Consider the following 26,546-nt stretch of genomic DNA (forward strand, 5'->3'; position numbering starts at 1 on the left):
TTTCAGACTCTATCCTTCAAAACTGGTTCAGAGTTTATCTGTTCTTTCTTTCTAGATGAAACGACTAAAGCAGCTACATCCATTAACATGTACTTTTCCTTCCCATAGAAAGTACTCCTGGATCAGTGCTTCTTTGTTCTCTTTGTGTCTCTGCTCTGTTCTCTCAAACCCCCAGTCGGTCGTGGCAGATGGCCGCTCACACTGAGCCTGGTTCTGGTTCTGCTGGAGGTTTCTTCCTGTTAAAAGGGAGTTTTTCCTCTCCACTGTCGCTACATGCATGCTCAGTATGAGGGATTGCTGCAAAGTCAACGCCAGTGACTGTCCACTGTCTCTACATGCTCATCCAGGAGGAGTGAATGCTGCAAGTCACTGACTGGATGCAATCTGCTGGGTTTCCTTAGATATAAAAACTTTTTATCCAATTTGAATAAATAACTGAATCTGACTGAACTGTTCAATGGTTAGTATTAATTGCAATGTATGTACGTGACTTTTGTGAAGAGCCTTGAGACGACATGTGTTGTGAATTGGCGCTTTATAAATAAACTGAATTGAATTTAAAGTGTTCCTTATCAACTTTCAGCAGATGGTATTTTATCATGCAATCTGATTGCTGTCAACAGCGTTCTTCTATGAGAATATGAAGATATTTGTTCTGGTTGTGATTTACATAAAAACACAGACCCAGTATAAATGGACTCTTTCCCCTAAATGCATGGAGAGTGCCTCATTTAAATGTGGGCAAAGTGTGTCAGCTTTGACAAATGCTTTGATTTAGCGGGATCCTTTTAGGATCAGATCTGCGTCAGCCTCTCGTCTCAGAATTAGAAGCCCAAACTCAGGTTTGCACATATTAACTCCCAGGAATATCTGTGTGAATTTCCTTCTCAGTCTTTTATTTTTAATGAACTCTGAGGCCCTTTTTCTAATTGTGGAGGTTAAACAGAGCAGCTCACCATGGGGACATTAAGCAATGTTTTATTCAGCCATGAACAGCAGCTGTAAAGTGAGAGACATTTGGGGCAAACTATAGTAATGTTTTGTAGAAAATAATCATGATAGTTTAACCGTCAGACATGGATGGATGGATGTGTACATTATTCAATATTCTAAAGTGATTTTCACAGATTTGCTTCTGATTTCAAGCTGTAATATTTATTTGAATGAATGTGGGGCATCAGTCATCATTAAACGACCTGTTTAGAGGACTTTATCTTGTGAAAATCTAATAAAAGAATATGACCTAGTCGATGTTGGAGGAAGGGAAATGATCATATGTAAAGATACAAAAAAGCTCAACAAACTTTGACAAAGTAAGGATTGAGTTTATTCAGTGATTAAATGATTAATACAGAGTATATATAGTTTATTTTCACTCTTAGATTATTTGAAACATTTTCAAACTACAGTATCTTTTTGTGTGATTTCTAAATGTAGTTCTTGTGTATATAGTTATCCTTCACGACTTACTGATATGATGGGCAGCTCCAGTTTCATTCAAAATGCAGAAAATACATTCTACTGAAGTATAACCCTACACATGTTAGAAAAATGAAACATAAGAGAAAACCAACCACATTACCCATTTTAACTAATTTTAAGATTTAGAAATCATGTTGCAAATAATATTTTCCTTTTTCAGCATGATCAGCCTTCATGAAAATACACATTTCTAGTCATGTACATATTTTACAAAATAAAGCAGAAAAATAAATGGAGCCAAGAAGCAGAATATGCAGCTAAAGGTACAAAAATGTACCTAGTTTTGGTTGTTTCAGACATGGCATCACATATAAAAACACGACTTTCATACCTGCAAGAAAGATAAACATGTTCAAGACAATAATTTACATGTATTGAGCCTACACTTCATTCAGTGGTTTCATGTCAATTTATCTGTTTTAAAGGGCAGATGGGAACAGCAACATAAATATTAAATCTAGACAGAAATAACTAGAAATAAGGTTTTAAATCAGTATCACTAAAATAAAATAATTAAAACTTTAATGAGAGACTGAGAAGCAACAATAAAACCACATTCTACTTTATTACAGTCAGAAAAACCTGAGGATGCACATCCATATGGACTGCAAGAACATTTCCACCAAATTTACAATTTATCTTGTAAATAAAAGAAACGCCTGACCAAAACTTTTTTCTTCATTAGTCCAAAGTAACTGAACCCATTCATAGCTGATAGATGAAAACCACAGGCTGTTACATGGCAAAATGCAAGGAGAATTGTGTGTTTTGTGTCACTGAGTCAAGGACAGTGACAAATTGTGGCTTTAATTCTCTAAGTGCTTTAATTTTACACTGTCTCACTGTTTAAGCTCTCATTATAAAACCAAACAAAGTAGGAATTAATGCTTGGCATAAGGTTATTTTCTTTAACACCTCAGTCATATAATATGTTTCCCTGATCCCTGCTTTATTCTTGAGTTTTAAATGAGATCCATCCTCTCCAGTGGGAACATTCAGCACCAACGCAGGAGGTAGAGTGTTTGGTATGCAATGAAGCGGAAAGCAAGGGTGTGGAGGTCAGGGTGATGGATGGAGGTGCAGCACATTCAACATTTGTGCGGTAGATCGCCCGTTGTTGCTGTCTCCTTGCAGATTTATAATCTAACATCAAGGATCCACACTTGGTAGCCTTGGTTTTAGCAGATTTACAGTCTCACAATATTAGAGCAGCCAACTACTATTTAAGTCACATAATATTTAAAAGAAAAATAATTATTTTACAATTTTAAACATTCAACAAAACATCTCCTTTAATTTATCTAGAAGTTCTACTAAATAAATATTTAAAGAAAGCATTTCTGACAACTAATGGTTGGGGGCATTTTTTAGGCTACCACATAACTGTCAGATAATATCAAAATATAAATGTTGGAACCACTAGACCTAAACAACAGGATTTCAAACATGTAACTCAATTAGAAAACAGCAACACTGAAGATGGAAATGGCAGCTAAATGCATTTAACCCGCAACGGCAAACAAATATTAGCAATCTTCTAAGGCTGTCAAAAAACTATCAATAAAAGCTTGAAGACAAATATGGTTTTAATGGAACCATTAAACAACAGTTTTAAAGGGTGTAACAAATGTGGCAGCTCTATATAGGTTAGCATTCTTACAGGGCTGCCAGCTTACCATCAGCAAATGTTTGAATATAATTTTAATAAAACCACTGGGCCTAGCTATTAGCTTTTCAGATAACTAATAAGAAAATATCTGGCTAACAGCATTAAATCAGCTACAGAATTACAAAACAGATTACTCTCACTGAAAACCAGAATGACAGCTAACAGCTACTAGCTTTGACACGAGTTTCTGAACATTAGAAATCATTTTACAGTAGCCAGTAAATCTTTGAATATAACTTTGGATTATTGAAGGCAATAGGTTTAAATAATTAAGTGCTTAAGAAGCAGAAGTAGATAAATTATAAGTGCAATGGAAAATAAAAATGGCCAGATAGCATAGCTAGCATAAACTAGCTATATTAAAGGCTATCAGACTTTAGCGATCCAGAGCTACTAACAAACCATCAGAAAACATTTCACAACAAATCTGGTTTTCATGGAACAACTGGGGTTCAATAAAAGTTTTTAAACTGTGCAACAGAAATGGAAAACAGATTGTCACACTAAACTCAAATGACAGTTAACTGTTATTAGCTAGACGTCTAGCTTGCTATTTTGAATCTATATAACTCTCTGTTCCTAGAGCCCTGCAGTCCACAAATCATGTTGAGATGGTCAAAAGTTGTAAATACATTTTCAGATTTTAGATATAGCATATGAGACCAACACAAAAACCAGAAAATAGAAAACAATTTGAATAATGTTTCATATTAAACCTTAGAAAACAAATAAATCAGTGTATTGGATTGTTAACATCTGCAAGGTTAGATTCTTTCCAAGAGCTGACCCATTTATTCTTAAAGTCTAATTTTGCTTTTCCATGAATTGCATGAATCCAGGTCAGGTGATTTCTCTAATTTAGGACGTTGGATGTGCTGTTCAGTTGTAGCCCTAAGCACAATGGGAAAGACTGAGCTTCAGCAATCCTTCTGTATGCATCTTGTAGAGGAGTTTGAACTCAGCTGGCAGCTGATGGGACTCCTGCCATTTGGTGGTGAACTTGGTGCCCTTCTTGTCGTAGTAGTGGTATGGCAGCTCCTTTCCAGTGTTGGGATCCCAGCCAAAGGGCCAGAATCCATACAGATGAATTTGGTCGCACATGGAGGATGCCAGAGTGTACATTAGGATCCCAGTGCTCAGGCGCTTCGGAGACAACTGCTTGGTTTTCCAGTAACTGCAGAAAACAGAACAGCAAAAATTATTATTTTAAAAATTATTTGTGCACTAAAAATATAAATAAGAATATACAAAATAAAGCTGATCATATTTGTACAGTTAAGCCAAAAAATATTCATATCCCTTTGAGATTACGATATGAATTGTTTTAAAACAAGAATTTTGTTTCTGCTAGGAAATGATAATAAAAAGATAATAAAAGTGTAATATGAACATACATTTTGAAAACAAAAATGTCTCGGTTTTTATAACATTTTAATAAAAAATTGCGAATTAAAAGTTATTTATATATGTTCCTGGTAGTGTTTTTTTTTTTTTTTTTTTTACTTTATTTTTTGCGGCACTAGTGGCCTTTATTTTTTGGTTATTTTTTTTAAAAGTAGGCAGACAGGAAGTGGGGTGGAGAGAGGAGGAAGACCTGCAGCATAAGTCTGTGAGTTGAACCCAGGGCGGCTGCATCGAGGACTGAGGCCACCATATGGGTCCCATGCTTTACCACTACTCTACATGCCATGCCTGTGCTGGTGTTTTGACCATTTATATTTAGTGATATAAAGCTCTAAGTCTTTGAAGCTGGAGACCCTCCAGCTTCCTAATCTTTACCTAATCTTTACCTCCCTCTGGCTAGGCCACCCCCAAACATTATTATTGCTCCAGAGCAGAGAAAACATGCTGATCAAATTAAAAGATGGGCAGCAAAAGAAGATTGAACAAAAAATAGTTGCCTTTGAGTCTTTTATTATGCCACAGCAGGTTACAGATTCCACAGAGGAGTAGCGTCTGTGGGAGTCGCAACAATGAGAAACAGCATTTCTCAGACATTTATAAAAACAAAAGTAGTTCCTGCTCATACTATCTCTCATGATCAATCATCTGTATACTGACATCATCATGGCTACAATCAGAAGGTCACAGAAAGGAGGGCTCACAAAGGAGACAAAACTCTGACATTATGCTCATAACTTGTCATCTTCTCCAACCCCTGAGGTCTCTGTCAGCACCGCACACCTGCAGATATCCAGCTGGTGAAAGTTGAAACAGCTCGATTTTGGATCAAGTAAGGCATTCCACTATGTTCTTTTGAAGATTTTGTCTGGTACTGAGAACTGATTGATTCCTGAAGGTGGCCATGAAGACTGGAAATATCTTCTTTCCCAAATTAAAGTTAGATAATCTGAATCAGAATTAGGACATAAAAACCTTTCCTTCAGGTGTCTGAGAAGCCAATGAGTGTCAGATCACTTTTAGGTTTAATCATTTCAGATACTTTGGTAGTATTTCAAAAGTTCTTTCCAAGCCAAAATGTCCCCTTAGTGTGTATATGAAGTAAGATATTTGGTGGCAGTGATTGTACTAATTAACTTTTGGTTTCTATTTCTTTTAAGTATTAGTTGTTATTTGCATTAATTCTAAATAAATTTTAAATCCTGAGAAATATGCAGAAATCGCTTCCTCTCTTCTGATTGTATGTCATAAAGATCGCTCCCTGGAAAGGAAGCTTTCACTTCTTCCCAATCAAGTTTTAAAGAGTTAGGAGACAGATTGTTTAAAGTCAGATATCAATCACCTAGAAGCCTCTACACATTTGTTAAACTATGGTAAATAAAACCAAATATTTGCTGATTATAACAGTGTGGAAGAGTAGAAAAACCCTTCCTAATGTTTTCATGATGCTGTTTTGAAAGCATCACAGAGGGGGAGACTCTCCAAACTGTCCTGGATAAAAGCATCTCCACGAGTCCTGAAGCTGGTGAAAAACCCTCTGAGCTGCCTGAAAGTGGTAATTCTTCCACTGCAGGTAGATTTAATGGGATTGCTGAAGATTAGGTTACTGTTACGAGCAGCCTACTTAGCTGCAACACCATTAAGCACCGGACTTAAATCCCTTTCCACACACAGTTACAGCTGCCTTTCATTCCCTTCGTTAAATAGCTGTTTCCTTATAATCCAGCTTTGGAGGCTAAATCTCCTCTTTGCCGTAAACATAAAGCGAAGCTCCTTTACAACAGAAGCACATGTTAGCTTCTAGAAATGACTCAAAACAGGGTCAGGACACAAAGAGGCATGGGGCTTAACATTGTGAGGATGGTGGTTTTCTTTGGCAAACTGAAGGTGCTAAGAGGTGTAGGAGCCTTAATATGAACTATAGCACCAGGCAAAAGTACTTACACCCCCTGAACTGTTTAATCCATCACCTAAAAATGGAAAGAGCTTGGCAGAACTGCAAATCTACCAAAATGTGGCCATCCACCTAAAGTGACAGGCTGGGCAAGGAGAACATTAATCAGAGAAGTAGTGAAGAAGCATATGATAACTCTTGAGGAGCTGTAGAGATCCACAGCTCAGTTGGGAGAATCTAATCTGTCCACCGGACAACTGTTAGTCATGCTTTACATATATTTTACCTTTATGGATGATTTGCTGCCCTACGATGAACTGGCGACCTGTCCAGAGTGTACCCCGCCCGTAGACTGCTGGAGATAGGCACTAGCTCCCCTGAGTCCCCGTATGGAAGTATAGAAAATGGAAGGATGGATGGATGGATGGATGGATGGATGGATGGATGGATGGATGGATGGATGGATGGTCATGTAGCCATGTAGCAGACACAGAAAAAATCTGAAAGGAGGTGCTCTGCTCAAAGGAGATCATACTGAACTTTCTGGCTGCATGCAAAACTCTGTTTGTTCCACACTGTGTGTGGACAAAAACACTGTACATCATCCTGAACACACCATCCCAATGGTGAAACACAGAGGTGGCAGCATCATGCTGTGGGGATGTTTTTCTTCAGTTTGAACAGAGAAGCCAGTCAGAGTTGATGGAAAGATGAATGGAGCTAAATCCAGGACAATCCTGGAGGAAAACCCGTTAAAAGCTGCAGAAGACCTGAGACTGGGATGGAGGTTCACCTTCCAGCAGGACAACAATCCTAAACATACAGCCAGAGATGGTTTAGATCAAGGCAGATTTGTGTGTTAGAATGGCCAAGTCAAAGTCCACATCTAAATCTGTGGCAAGACTTGAAAAGTGATGTTCACAGACGCTCTCCCAGTCTCACTGAGCTAGAGTTATTTTAAAAAGAGAAATGTGCAAAATTAGTCTGTAAATGTTCAAAGCAGGTAGAGACAAAAACCTCTAAACACCTGCAGCTGGACCTGAAGAGAAAGGAGGTTCTAGAAAGTACTGACTCCGGGGGGCTGCATAGAAGCACAGCACTCCACACTTTTCAGATTTGCAAAAATAAATGCTTAAGACCTTGAATCGTTTTCCTTCCACTTCATACTTCTCTACTGCTTTGTGTTGGTGTGTCACATAAAATTCTAATAAAATACACTGAAGTTTGCTGTTGGAACAGGACAAATGTGGAAAAGTTCAAGCAGCCTTAAAACATTTGGAAGAGATTGTAAATTAAGTAGTTCTTTTTAGAGTTTTTACATTAAAATCATAAAGAATTATTTCTGCTCCAGGCAGCTTTAAAACAGTGAAGTGTTGCTATTTCTTCTGTTAAACTGCTGCTTACTTGTTGATATTTTGCATGATGTTTCCAGGCCAAGCCAACTGGACCTTCAGCTGGCCTCGATGCTCCACAAAGAAGTCCACCAGTGTTCTCGTCACCGTGGCTGACGTGTGGAAGAAAAACGCTGGAATCCAAAGGATGGCTCTGTCCAGCTTCTTCAGGCTTAGGAAGAAGTTGTTCCTGTCTTGCACAGTCAGCAGATTATTGTAGTATTTCTCCAGGATGCTGGGGTTAAAGGTTGTCATATTGGTCCGACGCCCAACATCCTTCTTAAAAATCTCTGTTGGAGCAAAGTTGCATCGGAAGACAAAGTCATATTTTTCTATCTGGGCCCCGCAGCGCGAGCCGGTGAGGATGCCGCTGTTTCCAACCACAGCGCAGACATTGTAGTGCTTGCTGATGATCGGCGAGACCTCCGGGAGGAGCGATCGGAAGTTCTCGCCGATGGAGTAGACATACTTGTGGCTGGAATAATCGAAGTGCATCAGCTGGCCAACTCTGACGGAGTCACGAGTCAGCGTAAAGTTACGGGGGACGTCAATATGTTGAGAAATCTCTGTCCTGCAAGACATTACAGCAACTTTATTGGAAGCTGTTTGAAAACTGATGTATTTTCTTACCTGCTGTAGATGCATCAATGCAAACACAAAATATCTCCAATATACCTTCACTATTTCAGTTACTTTATGTAAAACAAATCACAACTACAGTCACTCAAGGGCAATTTATAAAAGAGCAAACGGAACTACATCGAACTACGTATCAGGACATAATAAACCTAATCCGGTCGTTAACAGCTGATTTAAATCTGTTACTAAACTAAAATGGAACCCAAATGGAAAAGCTGAATATGAAAAACTAAGTACACCGTTCTTGCTTCCATAGGTTCCACTAAGGAAATGCATGAATTACCTGATCCTCAGTGTGAGCAGTACCTCTATAAAAGCAGACGTTCTGGCAGTTTGCTGCTCTGGAACATAAAGGTGATCCATTTTATAATCACATCCTGACCTTCTGAACTGTTGTGCCAAAAGATCCCCCAACCCTCAATATGAACTGTCAAGCACAGCAGTGGAGGGCTGATGATGTGGGCTTGTTTTGGAGGAGCAGGACCTGAACACCTGGCACCCACTGAGTGGACCATAAAGTATTCAAGACTCCATGTGTCCAACAGCTAAAGCTTGGAGGCGGTTCTACAACCTTCTGAACCTTGAGGTGTACATAGTTTTTTACAGACAGTTTTTCCATTCTGAGCATGTCTTTGCCTATTAAACACTGACAGATTTAAATAAACCTGGTCAAGACCTGACCATTTTATTATAGCCTGATAAAACCCTAGTATAAAGAGGGTTTACTTTTTTTCACCACGACTATGAATCAGTTGCTACAAGACAGGTTTTAGCATTGCTGCTTTCCTAAAATGTTTTTTACAGTAAACACAAAAACAATAACAATGATATATATAGGCGACTCAGTAAATTAGAATATCATTGAAAAGTTCATTTTTTCTATTAACTCCACCACTAAGTGAAACACATTAAATAGATTATTCCCACACTGACTGATGTTTTCAAGCCTTTATTTGTGTTATTATGATGATTTTCTGATTATAGCCAATAAAAACACAGCATTTAGGATGAGAATATTACATCAGACCAATAAAATACATAATACATTTTTAATAAAGAAATGTGAGCTTCATGAAGAGTATGATTAATACCTGCTTAAAGTTTTCTTTCAAAATATGCTTTTAATCTGACAAATGAGCCTCATCAGAATGCATGTTACTAATTTATTAAATGTGATTGTATATGTATAAATATAAATAATTTGGAATGGGGTATTTATTTTTCTGGTTCCTCATTAAATAAATGTATTTAAAGAAATGTTTCAACAGATATTTAGTAAAATATTTCCACAGCCTTTCCTAAAAACAAAGCATTTGGTTTAAACCTTCCATTTTCCTGTAACTAAGCCATTTTTGAAGTGAACTTTGCGTAATTTTCGATCACTGTGACATTCCAGGTGCTTTTTGCTCAACAAACTACTGGAAGGCCCTTTTCACGCCCAGGTCCGGCTCACTGCTAGGTGCTAAAAGCCTGTTAGACTCTCTGCTGTGTTTGCGTTCGTGTTTCCGTACCTCAGCTGTGTGAAAGCAGTGCTGTTGTACCTCCATTTAGAGGAGTTCTGCAGGTCCTCGCTCAGAGCGTTGGTCAGAGGAGTGAAGTCTGGATCCAGATACTTCATGGCCAGCTGGGAGCTGCAGAGCAGGAGGCAACAAAAAGATTAACTCTCTCATCAGGAGTCCACTTCAAAATGTTTTCAGAAGCATTTTAGCTCTTCTGCATATCGATTCAATTAAATCTGTAAAAATATTTGGCATCTTTGAATGTTATTCAAAGCTGATTGTTTTAAATCAAGACAAATCTCAGCAATAATCAGACAGGTCGATGGTTTTAGTCAGAAAATGTGGTCAAACTGTGCAGAAATCCATTCTTTTACTAAAATGTTTGCTGACTCATCGTGTTTTTATTTTTTTCCAAAATAACTGCATCATTCAGAGACAATCAAACAATAATCGCTTGCTTAAATATGCAGTTAAATGCTGGGAAATTAATATTCCCTCTGGGTCGTACAGGTATTACAAATTATTTCTCTTCTTCCAGTTAACTTGAAGGTTACATTAATAAAACCTTTCTGATTATCTGCTTGTGTTTAGTAATGGGTCAGAACCACACTGATATCAGACGTAAAATATTATAATGAATACTAATAAATTGAAATTATGACAGAATCAGGTTGGCTGTTAGTTACCAGAAAAATGGAGCTAAAATGCTTCCAAAAAACCGCAACAATTTGAAGCTTCAGTTTCCGAAATCTTTCTGTTCCTTTTAAAAACCAGATGCATTTAAACTAGTTTCATTTACACTGTCAGCTCAGTGTAAACGCAGACTTTCAGTCTCATTTCTATATGTAAAATATTTATCAAAAGTGCAAATAACTTCAAAGATAGGCTTAGAAGTTAGTAATAAAGCCAAAATATTGCAGCAACTTTGCCCATCTTAACAAGTTGTTTATATTGAATCTTAGGTCCAAAGGTTTCATAAAATATTCATTTTTGTAATCAGTTTTGATTTCATTAAATTATGCTTTTAGTGCTCTAAATATACTTCCAACATCACACAATGAAACGACATTTTAAATTCCCTTGTTAAGATGAATAGTTGTTGTAGTACAAGAAGTTATCTTTTTCTCCTACATTTTCAGCTCAGTCAGTTAGGCTAACCATATTAGCATTCTTGTCTGCATTGGAAAGAGTGATGAACCTGTGTCTAAAAACTAAGAAAATTTGTTTTAATCTTAATATCTGACAAATGTTTAGCTTTGCACCCCGCCTCTCGACCATAGATTGCTGGAGATAGGCACCAGCTCCCCCACGACCCACTATGGAATACGCGGTAGAAAATGATTGACTGCTTTGCTTATTGCAAAACAATCAAAAACAGTTCAAAACAACGACACCAGCTATGTAAAAGAAAAAGAAAAATATACTCCTAAATAATCTGAATTGTAAATTGTATTTTGACTTAGAGGGCAAATAAAACATTTTAAATGATAAACCATATTTATAACATGTAAAAAACAATGTTGTCAGCTTTATATGCTATCTCAGCAGTTCCAAACCATTACCTTCTCCATTTGTCCAATCAGTTAGCTAGGTTAATCCTTAGCATCATTGTTTAGGCTGGAAAAAGAGTGATGAAACTGTCTAAAATATATAAAAGCTGTTTTAAGCTTAAAATGTGACACATTTAGCCGTGATAATTTCAAACAAAATCTGGATCCTTACATGCAACGTAAAAGAACAATCTCAGGATTTGCACATGTCGAATCAGAGTTGCTGCTTGACAGTTTTAGGCATGATGTTAAAAGTTGGATCAGTTGGGACTTGGGCCTCTAGTATCTTCGGTTACAGGGTCAAACATATTGACAGACTATTTCAGCCACAGAGAAGCAGTGCTGAATCAGAAACAGCATGAGATGCTGAAAATGAGCAAATAATAGCTCAAATTTCATCTTGCCATAGAGAAGATATATATTATTTTTATATTTAATGGTAAAGGTGTAAAATTGTGCAATTAATTTCAATAAAACAGTGCATATTTTATAAATGTTCTTTTACTAACCAACGTTTGGATTAAAAAGAAAAACTCCGGGTGACTTCTCTGGTTGGAAGTCTAAAAAAGAAAGTTTCCCAAATAATTCAGAGCATATTTTTGATCTTTCATGCTGTTCCAAAATCAACACCACAGTGTTATAATTTGCCAAGGTAAAGTCAGCATCTTTGGGTCAACTTTGCTTTGTCGCCTTTGTGAAACAAAGTTGTTGCAGTTGGCTGCAGATTTTCAGCCAAACAACCAAACAGAGCTGAAGCAAAAGCTGCTGGTTCTAGAAGAAAGAATTAGAGGAGACAGAGAGATAGAGAAGCAGAAAGATTGTTGTTTATTGAAGAAAAGGTCACTCTGTATTCACCTCAGGTCAGGCTTACGAGGTGGCCTCTCGCTGCAGCAGAGATGTAAAGAAACATTACAGAAAACGTCTCACTTCTCATCTTCAAAACTGAAAATGTGGCTTTAAAAATCACATTTGGCTCAAAAGAAGACCTCAGCATGCAGATGCTACAGCGCAGTCAATGTAAATATGAAATAAAACAGTTCTTTGTGTGATTTATTACAGCTCCAGATGTACAGACACTTGTTCGGTTTCACAGATCTTTATCACAAAGCTTGGAGAGCTGTTGGTTAAAAAATACACTTTTCTTGCTGCTTGGAAGGAAAATCTAAAGAAATAAGAAACCAATCAAGATATTTGCATGGTGCTGTAATTTCTATATTGAATGGTTCGCCTTTTATGCAACTTCTACAATCTTGAATAAAGGTGTTGCTAATCTGAGTATGTTTACCTGGAGGTCCCATGAGGTCACTGACATCAGATGGAGTACAGCACCTGGCAAAAGTATTCACACCCTTTCAACTTTTGTACATTTTGTCACCTTAAAGCCACAAACTTCTACAACAAGCTGCAGGAGTTTTCCTCTCCACTGTCGCTACATGCAGGCTCAGTATGAGGGATTGCTGCAAAGTCAACGCCAGCGACTGTCCACTGTCTCTTTTTTTTTTTTTTTAACCGTGTCCTGTCCAGCAGAGCATCGCTCAGAACTGTTGTCTGAGTGCCAAGAAATTGCCCAACAGATTTACTTTCACAAGCAGAGCATCAGAGCTAATGCTTTAAAGCTCTGCTTGACATTTATAAAAGAAACTTTATTATAAGGGTTAGGGTTAGGGATTATTACTTTAATTTTTAGAGGTACTTTAAAAAAAAAAAAAAAAAAAAGCCCATCTAGGGACAAGTGCTGCGAATTAGCTGTTGCTATTGCACTATGACGCAAACATGGGACTGCTGTTTTGTTCAGTTGGTCTATGTTAATGTGTGTCTGTCCCTATCAAATAAACTTAAATAAATAAACTTATTTCGGAATATTTCAATTGTTACGACACGGAGACTGAAATGAAAAGGAAAAAAGAAGCTCAAAAAAGAGAGAGATTGGATTAAATGGGGCAAAAGGGAAAAAGGGGAGAAAAGGAGGAAAGAGTGGAGGAGAGAAAGAAGGATGAAGAGAATACAAGATTACACCCTGCTTGCTTATACACCTGCAGCTGTTTTTTTTTTTTAACAAAATAGTACACGGTAATTATGAATGTAAAATGTACTTAGTGAGAGGTGCAGCCCAATATAGAACATCTGTTTATCTGTCAACACCTGAAGCTTAACACCTGTGAGTATGAGTGTGGACGCACCTTTGTATACAAGGTTTCTCCACACAAATATGCAATAGCGAGTGTGAGGATCCACAGACCTGCCCCATGGTCCCTGGACAGACACTGAGGAGATCCGAGCCACAGACATCCAAAGGCCCCCCAAAGCACAGGAACCCCGGGAGAACCACCGCCGGGACAACCGCAACCCCCCCAAGAGAAGAGCAGTGGAGAGTCCCAGGGGAACCACCCAGCAGCGACAGTGCAGAAGCCCCAGGGAGCCGCAGCGACGAGCCCACAGGCCCCGCCGGCAGCCGTCCACGCCCGAGCAGATCCAGCCATGGACCCAGAGGCCCAAGACCCCAGGACACACCACCCACCAAGCAGAGGCCCGACAGAGCCCAGGGGGCCAGGCCCCGGCAAGCAGCCACTGGGAGTGAGTCAGGTAGTGTGGCGGGGAGAAAATAGGCGCCCTCTAATATGGGGGGCCTAACCTGATCCAGGAGGGGGAGCAGTCCAAGACCCAACCTGTCGCAAAAAAAAAACAGGCACACAGTCACAATCACCCACTCCCACCCTCATGCATACACATAAAATCACTCGCACCCAACGTAAAGACAAACAATGGACGTCATACACTCTATCACACTCCCTATGCATACTCTATACTCCCAGGTCCAGGCGCCGGTACCACCAAGGGGCAACAAGCCCCCGGACCCAGGAGGTGGTCCCAACCTACGAAAACCTTTAATCCAATTTGATTAAATAACTGAATCTGACTGCACTGTTCATTGGTTAGGATTAATTGGAATGTATGAACCTGACTGTTGTGAAGTGACTTGAGACGACATGTGTTGTGAATTGGCGCTATATAAATAAACTGAATTGAATTGATCAATCTTCTTTGTTTAAAATCACCCTTCAAGTAAAGTTTGTCTTAACTTTAAAAACATACAAACAAAGAACACAACACGTGTGCTGCAGATATTCTGCTAGCACCAAGATAGCTGAGTTCAACACAAACAAAACCAAACTTCATAAAATGCAAAATGTTTAGATCATTTCAATCTAAATAACTAATATATTATTCTACCCAAACACTTAACCTCATGAACTGTGGTGAGGAATGATGTCCAAGACGGCGAAGTTTGAAGAAACGTCCACAGTCTTTAAACGGTTAGCTACAGCTAACCTCCTTAGCTGTGGGGGATGGCAGCTGTTCTGTCCACCAACAAACTGCACGTTACCGTTACCACGGTGATGGTGCACTGAACCACTGAACTTTTCAATGTTTTTAGACCAGAATGTAGTTGTGTAAACCTAAAATATCAGATCAGTTTATCAAGATCTCGCTTAATTACACAAATGCGGCGATGTGTTCGTCCGCTGCCCCAGCAGCCGCTCGCCTCGCCAGCTGTCAGCTGACCGGGTGGTTGAGGTGCACTAAACCCAGAGAGAACAGCTGACTCCCGCCACATTGTTTTCAAAATCCCGCTGGGTTTCCCCAATGGGTGGAAGTTAAACAGATACAATCAGATATAGTCAGACGATATCTTATATTAATGTTTGGTTTATTTATAATAATAATAATAATTATACTCTGCAAATAAACTAATTTAAACTTTGTTCCTAAAGTTAAAATGTTAGTGTTTAAGTTGTTGAAAGTTTTACAAATAAATGAAACAAATGGTATTTGTCATCAATGCATTTTATCTAGAGTTAAATTTTTATATCTATGAACACAAAAAATATTTTCAACATTTTAAATGGCTGAATAATGAAAAAGATCATAAAACAATAACATTTTAAAACAAAACAGCATTATAAGCCATCAGCAATATGTAAAAGGTTAATAAAAACCGTGTAGTCATTTACAGTAAATACAGAGTTATTAAACGTCAGTTTCCATTTGTTCGGCTTCACAGCTCTGCTCTTCACGCTAACACGGTTGCTAGGCAACAGAAGTTACGCTGAGGTAAAGGGCAAGAGAAACGCAGACCGACGTAACACTGGCGGCACGCTATGCTAATCTGGCATGTTTAGCTAATAGCTACAGGTAGCATAAGTGTTGCTGTTTCACCATCATTTGCTTACATGACGCTTCTTATAGATGCTGATTTGATTTGGTGATGGACATCTGCGAAGCTCATGTAGCTGCACTGCTGCAGCTCAACATGCCGTAAAGGAAGTTTAACCTGATGTGAAACGTAAATCGATGAATCTGTGTTTGATTAATCTGTGGCTATCCTCAAGGACCCGGATGTGTGACACAAAAAAAACTGAATTTTGGAACTGAAATTGAATTACAGACCTGAAAGTGAAAGTAGTCAAAATGAATTTTTAATACAACGAAATACATTTTAAAAGCAAATGAATTCAGTTTCAAACCATAAAATTCAGTTTCATTTTAGTGAAATTCATTTTCAAACCAATGCATTTAATTTCAAATTACACAAATACAAATTCAGTCAGAGCAATTCAAATTCAGTTTCTGATGGCACAAGTTTCTAGATCAAGGTTTTAAAAGTTTTCATTAGTTTTTATTTTTATTTAGTTTTAACTTCAAATTTTGAGTTCTGTTTTAGTTTTAATTCATTTTTAGCATTTGTTTGCTAGTTTGGTTTTTAGTTTTTGAAAATGCTTAGTTTCAGTTTAGTTTTTATTAGTTTCAGTTATAGTTTTAGTGTTTTTTGTAACAGTTACATGCTAACCGTAACCCTAACCCTACATCCTGCAGATGAAGGTTGCACATGCTCCTCTACCTTCTCAAAGTAAGCTAGGTTAACCGTCTTGTGCGAATTTTTCAAGTGAACTTTAAGGTTCGTGGTAGTTTTACCCTTTAATAATTTCTGACATATTTTATCTTGTTCCACTAGATTTGCTTTTATTTAAAACCCAGTCAAATTCAAAGTAATTCCAAATCGGACTCTGGAGCTTTCTCCCGCGTTTTGCTGAGATGACGCTAGGTGTGGATGGACCGCAGCGACAGAGATGACTTGATTGACATCCACTGGTGTCATGTGGCACAGCAAGAAAACACAACCAGAAACTAAACTTCATATTAAAACTAAGCAGATATCTCTATAAATTCAGTTACTTTCAGTTAGGTTTGTGAACACTTATTACAGTTTCAGTTAGTTTTCTTTTTTTTGCAAAGTTAAGTTTTTATTTTTTGTCAGTTAATGACAATGTTTTTTACTTTAGTTTTAGCCATTTCGTTAGTTTTGTTAAAGATAATAACCTTGCACTAGACATCTCAAGCAGGTAGACACTAATACCCCAAAAGAGACAGGAGGTTGTATAAAGTATTGACTGGGGGGGGCTGAACACCAAACTTTGCAGATTTTAGCTTGTAAAAACTGTGCAAAATATGTTCCTTTTACCTTAAAATTAGTCACTTCTTGGTGTTCTACTGCATAGAACCCTGCTGGAGTTTTTAAACAAGTCAAAATGTGACAACGTTTAAGAAGTACTAAGGCTTTTTAAAGGACTTTTTGGTACACAGAGGGTCTAATCTACAACAATAAGTGTTGCCTCTTCAACAATAAAACAGACTCATTCTGGACACATTCAAAGAAAAAGAAGCGCATTTAGATGGCTATAAATAACAGGGAGGACAAAAAGCATAAAGTTTCTAGAGAGCACTGTTGACATGAAGTTAGCATGAGACACCATCTCCTAAAACTCAGTAACTATCGACAGGAGAAAAGTCTCCTGAAACAGTTTCCTGCTTGTCTTGTTGGTCACATGGTTTCTGGCGATAAATAGAAACTGTGAAGTTAGAACAACAGGGACCAATTAGAACTGATCAGAGCAAAATACTGTCCCTTACTAATTCATGAATTAAAAAGCGATTAACATGATTTTGGTTTGGTTTTACTAGCCGCACCCAGGCCTGATTGCTACCCTGGCCTGCAGATTCAATAAAACATGAAGTAGGCATACAGATCTCAAAAAGCAACACAGCATGTTCTCATTTAAAGAAATGCAAGAAGAGATGAGAACCAAAGTCACTTACATTTATCCGTCTGGAATGAGTTTCTGAGGCTTTTTGGGCCTCCAGAGAACCGCAGAGAGAACCTTCCTCCACATCCTTCAACTTAAAACAATTCAGCAAAGCAGAGTGGGCCAAATTTCCTCCAGAGTGATGTGAAGAACCCATGACCAGCTCTTGCTGCCAAGGGTGGAACAACCAGTTGAAACATTTAAGGCAATAAAGAAAAAAACGCAATAATCTGTAAAGAGGTAAAAACGTTTACACAGCATTGGTATCTTTCTAACTGCGTAGACATAAAATTCCTCAGTAGCGACACCTGCCGATTAACAAGTAAATTTCCGGAAGTGTAGTGCATCTGAACCTCCACCATGTTGATGACCTACCTCGCCCACACCATGACCAGCGCTGGAGGATAATCCCTACTCAGCCCGGATCATTGTATGAGTTTGGTTGGATGTTACCTGTGTTTGTCTCGCTGCTTTATTTCCTGCTTGTGACACGTAATAAAAAGCTTTCTTTAATGTCTGACCGGTGACTTGCCAAAGTGAAACACAGCACCGTGCAAATATTGATATTCAGTCAAATCTGTTAGGACCTGCAGAGGAATGCCAGTAACACCAAGGCTAGGACACTTAAGTACATTTCTGAGCAGAAGCCTTAAAACATCCCTCATCTCTTCATATGTTCAGTCCATGCAGTCAGACCTTCCTGTTAGCTTTTAAATTGATTTTGATCAGCAGTTTTTTTCTGGTTTCTTTTTCTGATTTTTCCCTCCTTTGCATTGCATTTATATTTCCAGTACAGTTGGCATATCTTAGTGCAGGGCTCCATGATATGAGAGGTGTATCGTCAACCATACTGTTTCAGCTATTACAGTGCATTGCGGAAGTATTCATACACACGTTTGTCACGTTAAAACCAAAAACTTCTAATTTTATTGGGATTTAATGCAACAGTAGAGCAGAGATGTGAAGTAGGTAGAAAATGACACATGGTTTTCAACATGCAAATAAAAATCTGATGAGTGTAGTGCGCATATTAATATAACCCATTCCATTGAAGCTCTGGTTGTATGTTTAGGTGCTAGAAGGTGAACCTAACATTCTTAAATCTTTTGCAGCTTCTAACAGATTTTCCTTCAGATTGTCCTGTATTTAGCTACATCCATCTTCTCATCAATGTCATAGCGCTGTATTTTTGTGATGGACCAGAGGCAGACAAGTACAGAGAGAGCAGAGTAGGATCAGTGAGAAAACTCCTTCTTTAATTCTCAGCGCTTACTTACAGGCGAGTGCAGGGCAACAAACTGTCCAGATGCAGGCGTTGAAAACAGGACCCAAATAAGGGTAAACCCAAAGCTCCAACAAGATGTGGAAGACGTAACCCAAAGGACATATCACGAGGACATGGAAGAGACATAAGGACACCGCGTGGAACAAAAGACGAAGGCAAACTTATATACAGACAAAGGTGGGCATGAAACAATAGGGCAGGTAATCAAAGGAACTAAGAACAGGTGAGACAAGGAGGCAGGGAAGCAGAAGGAGCAGGTGAACCTAATAAAACCAAAGCATGAGGAAAGGGACTAAAGACAAGACAGTAAGCAGAGCTAAATGAAACTATAAACCAAGATAAAAAATAAAGCATAAGAATCAGGGATAAACATGAACTGAAGGAAACTGAGAAACTGAAGGGAACACAAGAACCTAAGAACTTAGTAAAACAGAAACCATAAGGAAACCCCGACTACAAAAGTAAACAAACTCAAACCAACACTGATAGAATAAAACTAAGAATGAAGCAGAGGAAACGAGGACTAGAATAAAAGTAAACAATAACTAAAGCTAACCTATAGAGGAGAGGCTGGAGAACAAAGATGAACTAGGGGGAACAAAGCTAAGAAGAACAGGAGAATAAAGGGAACTTAAACAAAATAGTAACCAAAAGGGGAAAACAAATGACAAGAGGAGTAACAAAAAAGAAACTAATAAATAAGAAAGAGAGAACTCTGATAAATAATAATAATAATCATAATAAGGAAACCCTTCTAAGAAAACAGGAAAGCGACGCCAAGGGAACTAGGAGCGAGGAGAGCACACTGGGAGGCAGAAGATAACCAAAGCAGAAAACCACAGCAAACATGAATACAAAACACAAATAAGAAACATCTAGCTAAAAAGGTAAACAAAAACACAAAACCAAAAGCAAAGACCAAAATGTCGTACCACGACAATCAATTCTTACACAGCATGATGCTGCCACCACCATGTTACACCATCCATGAGGATATGTTCAGGGTGTTTGCTGTGTTCCCTCCATGGCGTTTGACAAACTGCAAACAGGACTTCTTCTGACTTTCTTCTTCTATAAAGGCTTGATTTCTGGAGTCTATGACTAATGGGTGTTCTACAAACAGATTCTCCCATCTGAGCTAGCTCTCAGCAGCTGCACTGCATTTTATCTTGGGGGATCAGAGTAAACGGGGCTGAATGCAAATAAAAATGCATATGATACTTTTCAGATTTTTATTTGTGATAAAGGTTGAAAATTATATATATTATTTTCCGTCTGTCACATAAAATCCCAATAAGATCCCTTAAAGTTTGTGACTGTAGCCTCTATGGTTCATCTGGTGTCACCTTGTTAGAGATTTTACGTTTGAGGGTTTTTCATAGATTCAGTTGAAGAAATGGAAACAACTTTAAAAACATGACAGCAAACTCTTGCTGCTTAGAAGGCAAACATGCAGGAACTGAGGGATGATTCAAGACTTTTGCACAGTCTCTTAGCATCTGTGAAATGATGAGTCAGGTTGGGTTTTCAGAGCAGCCAATGAAAACAATGCAGGCCTCCCACAGCAGAGAGGCCTCATCAGATCAGAGCTGCATGTAATAATCCTCCCAACCAGGCTAAACCCAAACCCTGATGAAACGACTCAGAACTGCACATCTGCAACCGGGCCTGGACTCACCGGAACCCCGTGTGGAACATGTACATTCTGGGCCCTCCGTTTGGTCCGTATCTGGGGGAGCCGGGCAGGAAGTCCTTCTTGATGGACACGTAGCTGATCAGCGAGAGGATGAGTAACGCCACGCTAAAGATGACGAGCCCCAGCGCGCTGGCGATGCGCACCATCCTGCTGCGCCGCGGGCAGCCGCTCCCCCGGATCAGAGCCTCAACGAGCGGCCGGGACGCGGCGAGTAGCGCAGGCATCCAGGCGCGCCGCATCTTCGCGCCACATCTGCGCGCCGCGTCTGCGGCGTGGAGAGGGCGGAAAGGCGTTTCTCAGTGGTCCATGAGGAGGAGGAAGAGCGGTGCGGCGCGGTGCGGGGGAGGCCGTAGCGTTACCTCACAGAGGAAGCTGCGGGGATGCAGGCCGCACAGGAGACTCCGCAGCTTCACCGACGCTCTGAATTTCTAACGTCATCTACAGAGGAACAAACGTGACGCATTTACGGTCCATGCATTCTGCAGGATGGAGATCCAAGACGGGAGGAGGAGGAGGGGATGTTAGAGTGTTTTCCAGCAGACATGACGGCTCAGATTACAGGCGGTTTCATAATCCTCCTCAAAGGTGCTGAGATCAGGGAGGCGGAGAGAAGATGGATGCTCCTCTTCATCTGCATCCCCTTAGTCTATCTCCTTAGTCCTCTTCCTACTGCTCCTGCTGCTGCTGGTTGTTCATGCTGATTAATTAAACTGGTGTCGCTTTAAGGAGAAAGCAGCTCCTGCAAGGCTGTAATCAGATAAACAAGCATGCAGCAACATCCGAGGCGGAGCTCTGAGGCTCAGAGGCAGGGAGAGAAAGGATAGCATCACACTGAGCAGGACATGCAGAGAGCAGAGTCAGCCAAATGTCTCCAGAGACCGAAAATAGCTGACATCCTCCTGACCCCAGCTCTTATTAAAGCAAGTAGTATTCAGGAATCAATAGTCTGGATAACCCTTCTATAAAAACCTAAAAAATATTGTTACAGGTATTTATGTACATATATATAAACATGTGAAATCTTGAAGGCAACCAACAAATCAAGTCTAATGCAGCAACATTTCTTTAGGCACTTCTTGCAAAAGCTCGCATTTGTTTCACATACTAGTAATGCAAAATTCTGTGTTTTAATTTTGTGTTTTAGTTTTTTATTTCATGCCAGTAAATGTATTTATTTATTTAGAAGTGGAAAAGAGTTCTCACTTTCTGTACAAACACATAATAAACGCTGTTTTCCTTTAATTATGAGCCAGAGTCATTAAACAAAGAAGCACGAAGTCATAAAACTTTGTGCTTCTGTTGAAGTTAGAAGAGGAAGGAGAACCTTCTAAAAGCGCTTCATTAACGAACCATCAGCAGTGTGAGAAGCTCTGTAAAAGCAGGGTTTTTGTCACTTTGCGGCTTTGAAGCATACAGATATATGTTAACACAATGCCAAGATGGAAAGACAGCAGCACTGACCTTGGACTAACAACTGTTGCTGCCCATCAATCTGGGAATGGTTATAAGGTTGGTCCAGAAAATCTGAAGTCCATCATACAAAGAGTAAGATTATTTGGGGCTGAAGAACATTTCAGACAATCTTCCCAGTAGTGGACGTCCTGGCAAATTTACCCCAAGGTCAGAGTGTGAAATGCTCAGAGACATGAGAAAAACCCAGGAGCTTCATCTCAGCCTCTACGTGCCTCAGTTAGCAAGACATAGGTCAAAGTTAATGACATGAATATAATTAAAAGACTGAGCAAGAGCAGTTCTAAGGGGTTGAAGGAGAAAGTCTCTTCTCTCTACAAAGAACTTTGCAGATGTAATCCACCCCTTTCTGTTATTGCAGTCTCTTTTGGCTCTGCCTGGTTCAAAATGGTTCAGTGTTGTCGATCTGAAATCTGGGTATTATCAGATTGAGATGAACGAATATGATAAAGCTAAAACGGCTTTTGTGACGCCTATTGGCTTTTGGGAATTCAATCGAATGCCCCAAGGGGTAACAAACGCTCCATCTACTTTTCAGAGGCTAATGGAGAAGAGCATGGGAGATCTCCATTTAAAAGAAGTTCTTGTTTTTTTTGATGATCTCATTGTCTTTTCAGACTCATAAGAAGAACATGAGCAGAGGCTACTGCGGGTTTTACATCGCCTGAAAGAACATGGTCTGAAACTCTCTCTTGAAAAATGTAAATTTTTCCAAACTTCTGTAAAGTATTTAGGACACATTGTTTCGGAGAAGGGAATTGAGACCGATCCATATAAAATTCTCGCTTTAAAATCCTGGCCAATTCCCAGAACCCTTAAGGAGCTTAAATCTTTCTTAGGGTTTGCTGGATATTATCGGAGGTTTATAAAAGGGTACTCCACCATTGCTAAACCTCTTAACTATTTGACATGTGGCTGTCTACCTACCTCCAAGTCAAAGAGAAAACCCAGACCATCCAAGATCCAGGACATGAAACAGCCTTTCAGAGAGCGATGGTCACCCGTTTGCCAGTTAGCCTTCAAAACACTTATTGAGAAATTGACTACTTCCCCAGTTCTTGGTTTTGCCAATCCAAAGTTGCCGTACATTTTACATACTGATGCCAGTACTACTGGGCTCGGAGCAGCTTTATATCAGGAACAAGGAGGTCAGCTGAGGGTAATCGCCTACGCCAGCCGCGGTTTGTCAGCCAGTGAGGCAAGATATCCTGCACACAAATTGGAGTTTCTCGCACTTAAGTGGAGTGTGTGTGAAAAATTTCATGATTACCTTTATGGGGCTAACTTTGTAGTAGTGACTGATAACCAATGGTTATAATCAGTCTGACAGAGAGAGGTATCCCAATCCTTGTGGTTTTTAGTATAACAATGACCATCAGTGGGACCCTTTGTGGGGTTCCTTGAGACGACATTGTTGTAAATAAGCGCCGTTTAACTAAATAATCTGAACTCAAACTATCTGTGTAGTTATGCTGCTATAGGCTTAGGCTGCTGGAGGACATAACGACCACTTTCACCCTCTTCGCTACATTCTCACACTACTCTCCAATTTTGCATTGTTTGCTGTTATTTCAGCTTTTAACTTTGTTCTCTCTTTTCTTTTCCTAGAAGCTACACCTGGCCTGGCTCTGTGTCTACCTGTGACACCTTTCTGGAGAGGGGAATCGTCCGAGCTTCTGCTGGCAACAACTTAATGCTCACCCTCTACCGATGATCCACATAGCCCTGTCTTTTAGTGTTTAACCCTTTCTCTCTCCTAGACATGGCTACTGACTGAGCTTCTACTGTAACAAACTCTATGTGCTCTCTTTCAGACTCTAACCTTGAAAACTGGCTCAGAGTTTATCTGTTCTTTCTTTCTAGGTGAAACGACTAAAGGAGCTACATCCATTAACATTTACTTTTCCTTCCCATAGAAAGTACTCCTGGATCAGTGCTTCTTTGTTCTTTTTGTGTCTCTGATCTGTTCTCTCAAACCTCCAGTCGGTCGTGGCAGATGGCCGCTCACACTGAGCCTGGTTCTGGTTCTACTGGAGGTTTCTTCCTGTTAAAAGGGAGTTTTTCCTCTCCACTGTCGCTACATGCATGCTCAGTATGAGGGATTGCTGCAAAGTCAACGCCAGTGACTGTCCACTGTCTCTACATGCTCATCCGGGAGGAGGGAATGCTGCAAGTCACTGACTGGATGCAATCTGCTGGGTTTCCTTAGATAGAAAAACTTTTTATCCAATTTGAATAAATAACTAACTCCGACTGCACTGTTCAATGATTAGGATTAATAGGAATGTATGAACCTGACTGTTGTGAACTGCCTTGAGACAACATGTGTTGTGAAATGGCGCTATATAAATAAAACTGAATTGAATTGAATTGAATTGATAACAACCCTCTCACTTACTTGTGAACATCAGCGAAGTGAGATGCCACCAGTCACAGGTGGCTTGCTGCTCTGTCCACTTACACTTTTAAGTTGCAGTATCAAGCTGGACAGCAAAACCTTGATGCGGACGCTTTATCCCGTCACCCTCATAACCTCCCATCTGATATGTCAGTTCCGAAAGATTGGGACTTGATCAATAAATTCACTGAAGAGCGCAGCATTGAATCTGGTGAAGTGGAAGAAGTTGATCCTGAAATCGTATCTGCCATCTGCCATCGCTGCCTTGTTACTAATCAGTTGGGTGGTTGCGCAGATGGTTTTACTCTTATTGAGTCTTTGAGCTCCTCAGTTAGCGCTATTCCAGACTGTTATATCAGTGATGACCATCATGGACTACCAGTTGTGCCTTCAATGTCACAATTGGACCTCAAGGACAAGCAGCATGCTGATCCGATGATTAGAGAGGTCATTCACCAGATGAAGACTGGGGAGAAGGTTCCCCCAATGGTGCGGCAAAAACTCCCAGACCTTGTGCTGTTGTTGAGGGAGCTGAATCGTCTTGAGTTGCATGAGGACATCTTGTACCGAAGGAGGCATGATGGAGAACAAGCTACATTCCAACTGGTATTACCAGAGGAGCTGAGATCCATGGTCCTTACCAGCTTACATGATGACATGGGTCACTTGGGCATTGAAAGGACTCTGGACCTTGTTCGCTCTCGGTTTTTTTGGCCTTGCATGGCAGAACATGTAGAAACCAAGATCAAGACCTGCAATCATTGTGTGAGCCGCAAAGCTCCCCCAGAAAGATCTGCACCACTTGTTAATATCAAAACCACACATCCATTGGAGTTGCTGTGTATGGACTACCTCTCCCTTCAACCAGATCAGAGCAATGTCACGGATATTCTTGTTTTTACTGACCACTTCACTAAGTTCGCAGTAGCTATACCAACATCAAACCAAAAGGCAAAATACACGGGCAACATGTCTATGGGAAAACTTCATTGTGTGTTATGGGATACCTGAACGACTCCATACAGATCAGGGACCGGACTTCAAGTCAAAGTTAATTAAAGAACTTTGCCAACTAATTGGGATTGTAAAACTCGGACGACCCCATACCATCCTCGGGGAAACCCAGTCGGTTCAACCGGACTTTACTCAGCATTCTTGGGACACTGGAGCACAAGCAGAAGGCAAAATGGAAGGATTATGTAAAACCCTTAGTCCATGCTTACAACTGCACAAGGAATTATGTCACCAGTTTTACACCATATAAACTTATGTTTGGCTGATCGCCATGTCTTCCAATGGATTTTGCCTTTGGGTTGCCTATACGGGAAAAGATGTCTAATTCACATTCCCAGTACGTTAAGAATCTACGATCCGGACTTGAAGAAAGTTTCCAACTTGTTTCGAAGAATGCTGCAAAATCTGGACAAAGAAGTAAAACACGCTTTGATCAGAGGGTCACACTGTCAAGTCTGGAAGAAGGAGATCGAGTTTTAGTGCGAAATGTTAGGTTGCGAGGTAAACACAAACTTGAATATGAATGGGAGCAAAATGTTTACTTTGTAGTGAAACGGGCTGGAGACCTACCTGTGTACACCGTGCGCCCTGAGAACAGGGCTGATGGATCAAGCCATACTTTACACAGAGATCTGCTTCTCCAATGTCCTCTCTTGCCAGAAACCGATGATGTGGATTCCCTGTTTGTTACGCCAACGCATCAGTCTTTCACTCGAGGCCATAGGCTAGCCAGGGCTGAGAACTCAGCAGAGCTGGATAAGGAGGAAGATGGATGGAATATGCCACAACTGGAGGTCCAGCCAGCCACATTTCAGTTTTGGAAACTTTGTACCACTGAACCTTCTGCTGATTTCAGTACTCAGCCTCTGTCCAGTGCTGCTGATTCATCGGTTATGTCTTCAGTTGATTCTGCAGATCCTGGTTCTCATTTGCGTACTGATGGGGGATCATCTGTTCAAGGGGAAGATGTTTTACCTGTGGAAACTGAACCTGGGTCTGGAAGGTTTTTGGACCA

General features: G+C 39.8%; 1 protein-coding gene across 8 annotated transcripts; it reads right to left on the minus strand.

Annotated features, from left to right (window-relative positions):
- Positions 1-1,304: 1,304 nt before the first annotated feature.
- On the minus strand, positions 1,305-23,541 carry st8sia3 (ST8 alpha-N-acetyl-neuraminide alpha-2,8-sialyltransferase 3). Of its 8 annotated transcripts, none has more exons than XM_047372869.1 (5): positions 20,632-23,541; positions 12,381-12,410; positions 10,018-10,107; positions 7,851-8,408; positions 1,305-4,325 (listed from the first exon to the last, which is right to left on the minus strand). In XM_047372869.1, exons 1-5 carry the CDS (start codon positions 20,886-20,888, stop codon positions 4,043-4,045), a joined length of 1,218 nt encoding a protein of 405 aa, XP_047228825.1. In that variant the 5' UTR covers positions 20,889-23,541; the 3' UTR covers positions 1,305-4,042. The 8 variants fall into 8 exon arrangements, with proteins under 8 accessions (XP_047228825.1, XP_047228823.1, XP_047228827.1 ...); XM_047372867.1 differs by having other exon boundaries at positions 9,988-10,107; positions 20,632-23,538; XM_047372871.1 differs by lacking the exon at positions 20,632-23,541 and adding an exon at positions 18,946-19,104 and having other exon boundaries at positions 9,988-10,107.
- Between the last annotated feature and the right edge of the window lie 3,005 nt (positions 23,542-26,546).

This window comes from Girardinichthys multiradiatus, chromosome 8 (genome assembly GCF_021462225.1).
Source record: "Girardinichthys multiradiatus isolate DD_20200921_A chromosome 8, DD_fGirMul_XY1, whole genome shotgun sequence".
Classification (NCBI taxonomy): Eukaryota; Metazoa; Chordata; class Actinopteri; order Cyprinodontiformes; family Goodeidae; genus Girardinichthys; species Girardinichthys multiradiatus.

Excerpts from the sequence above, each read along its gene's own strand:
- st8sia3 (XM_047372867.1), bottom strand. The coding sequence starts at position 20,888 with ATGCGGCGCGCCTGGATGCCTGCGCTACTCGCCGCGTCCCGGCCGCTC. Across the intron at positions 10,108-12,380 it reads CCTCGTAAGCCTGACCTGAG|CTCCCAGCTGGCCATGAAGT; the intron begins GTGAATACAGAG and ends CCTGCTCTGCAG. Across the intron at positions 4,326-7,850 it reads ATCATGCAAAATATCAACAA|TTACTGGAAAACCAAGCAGT; the intron begins GTAAGCAGCAGT and ends TGTTTTCTGCAG.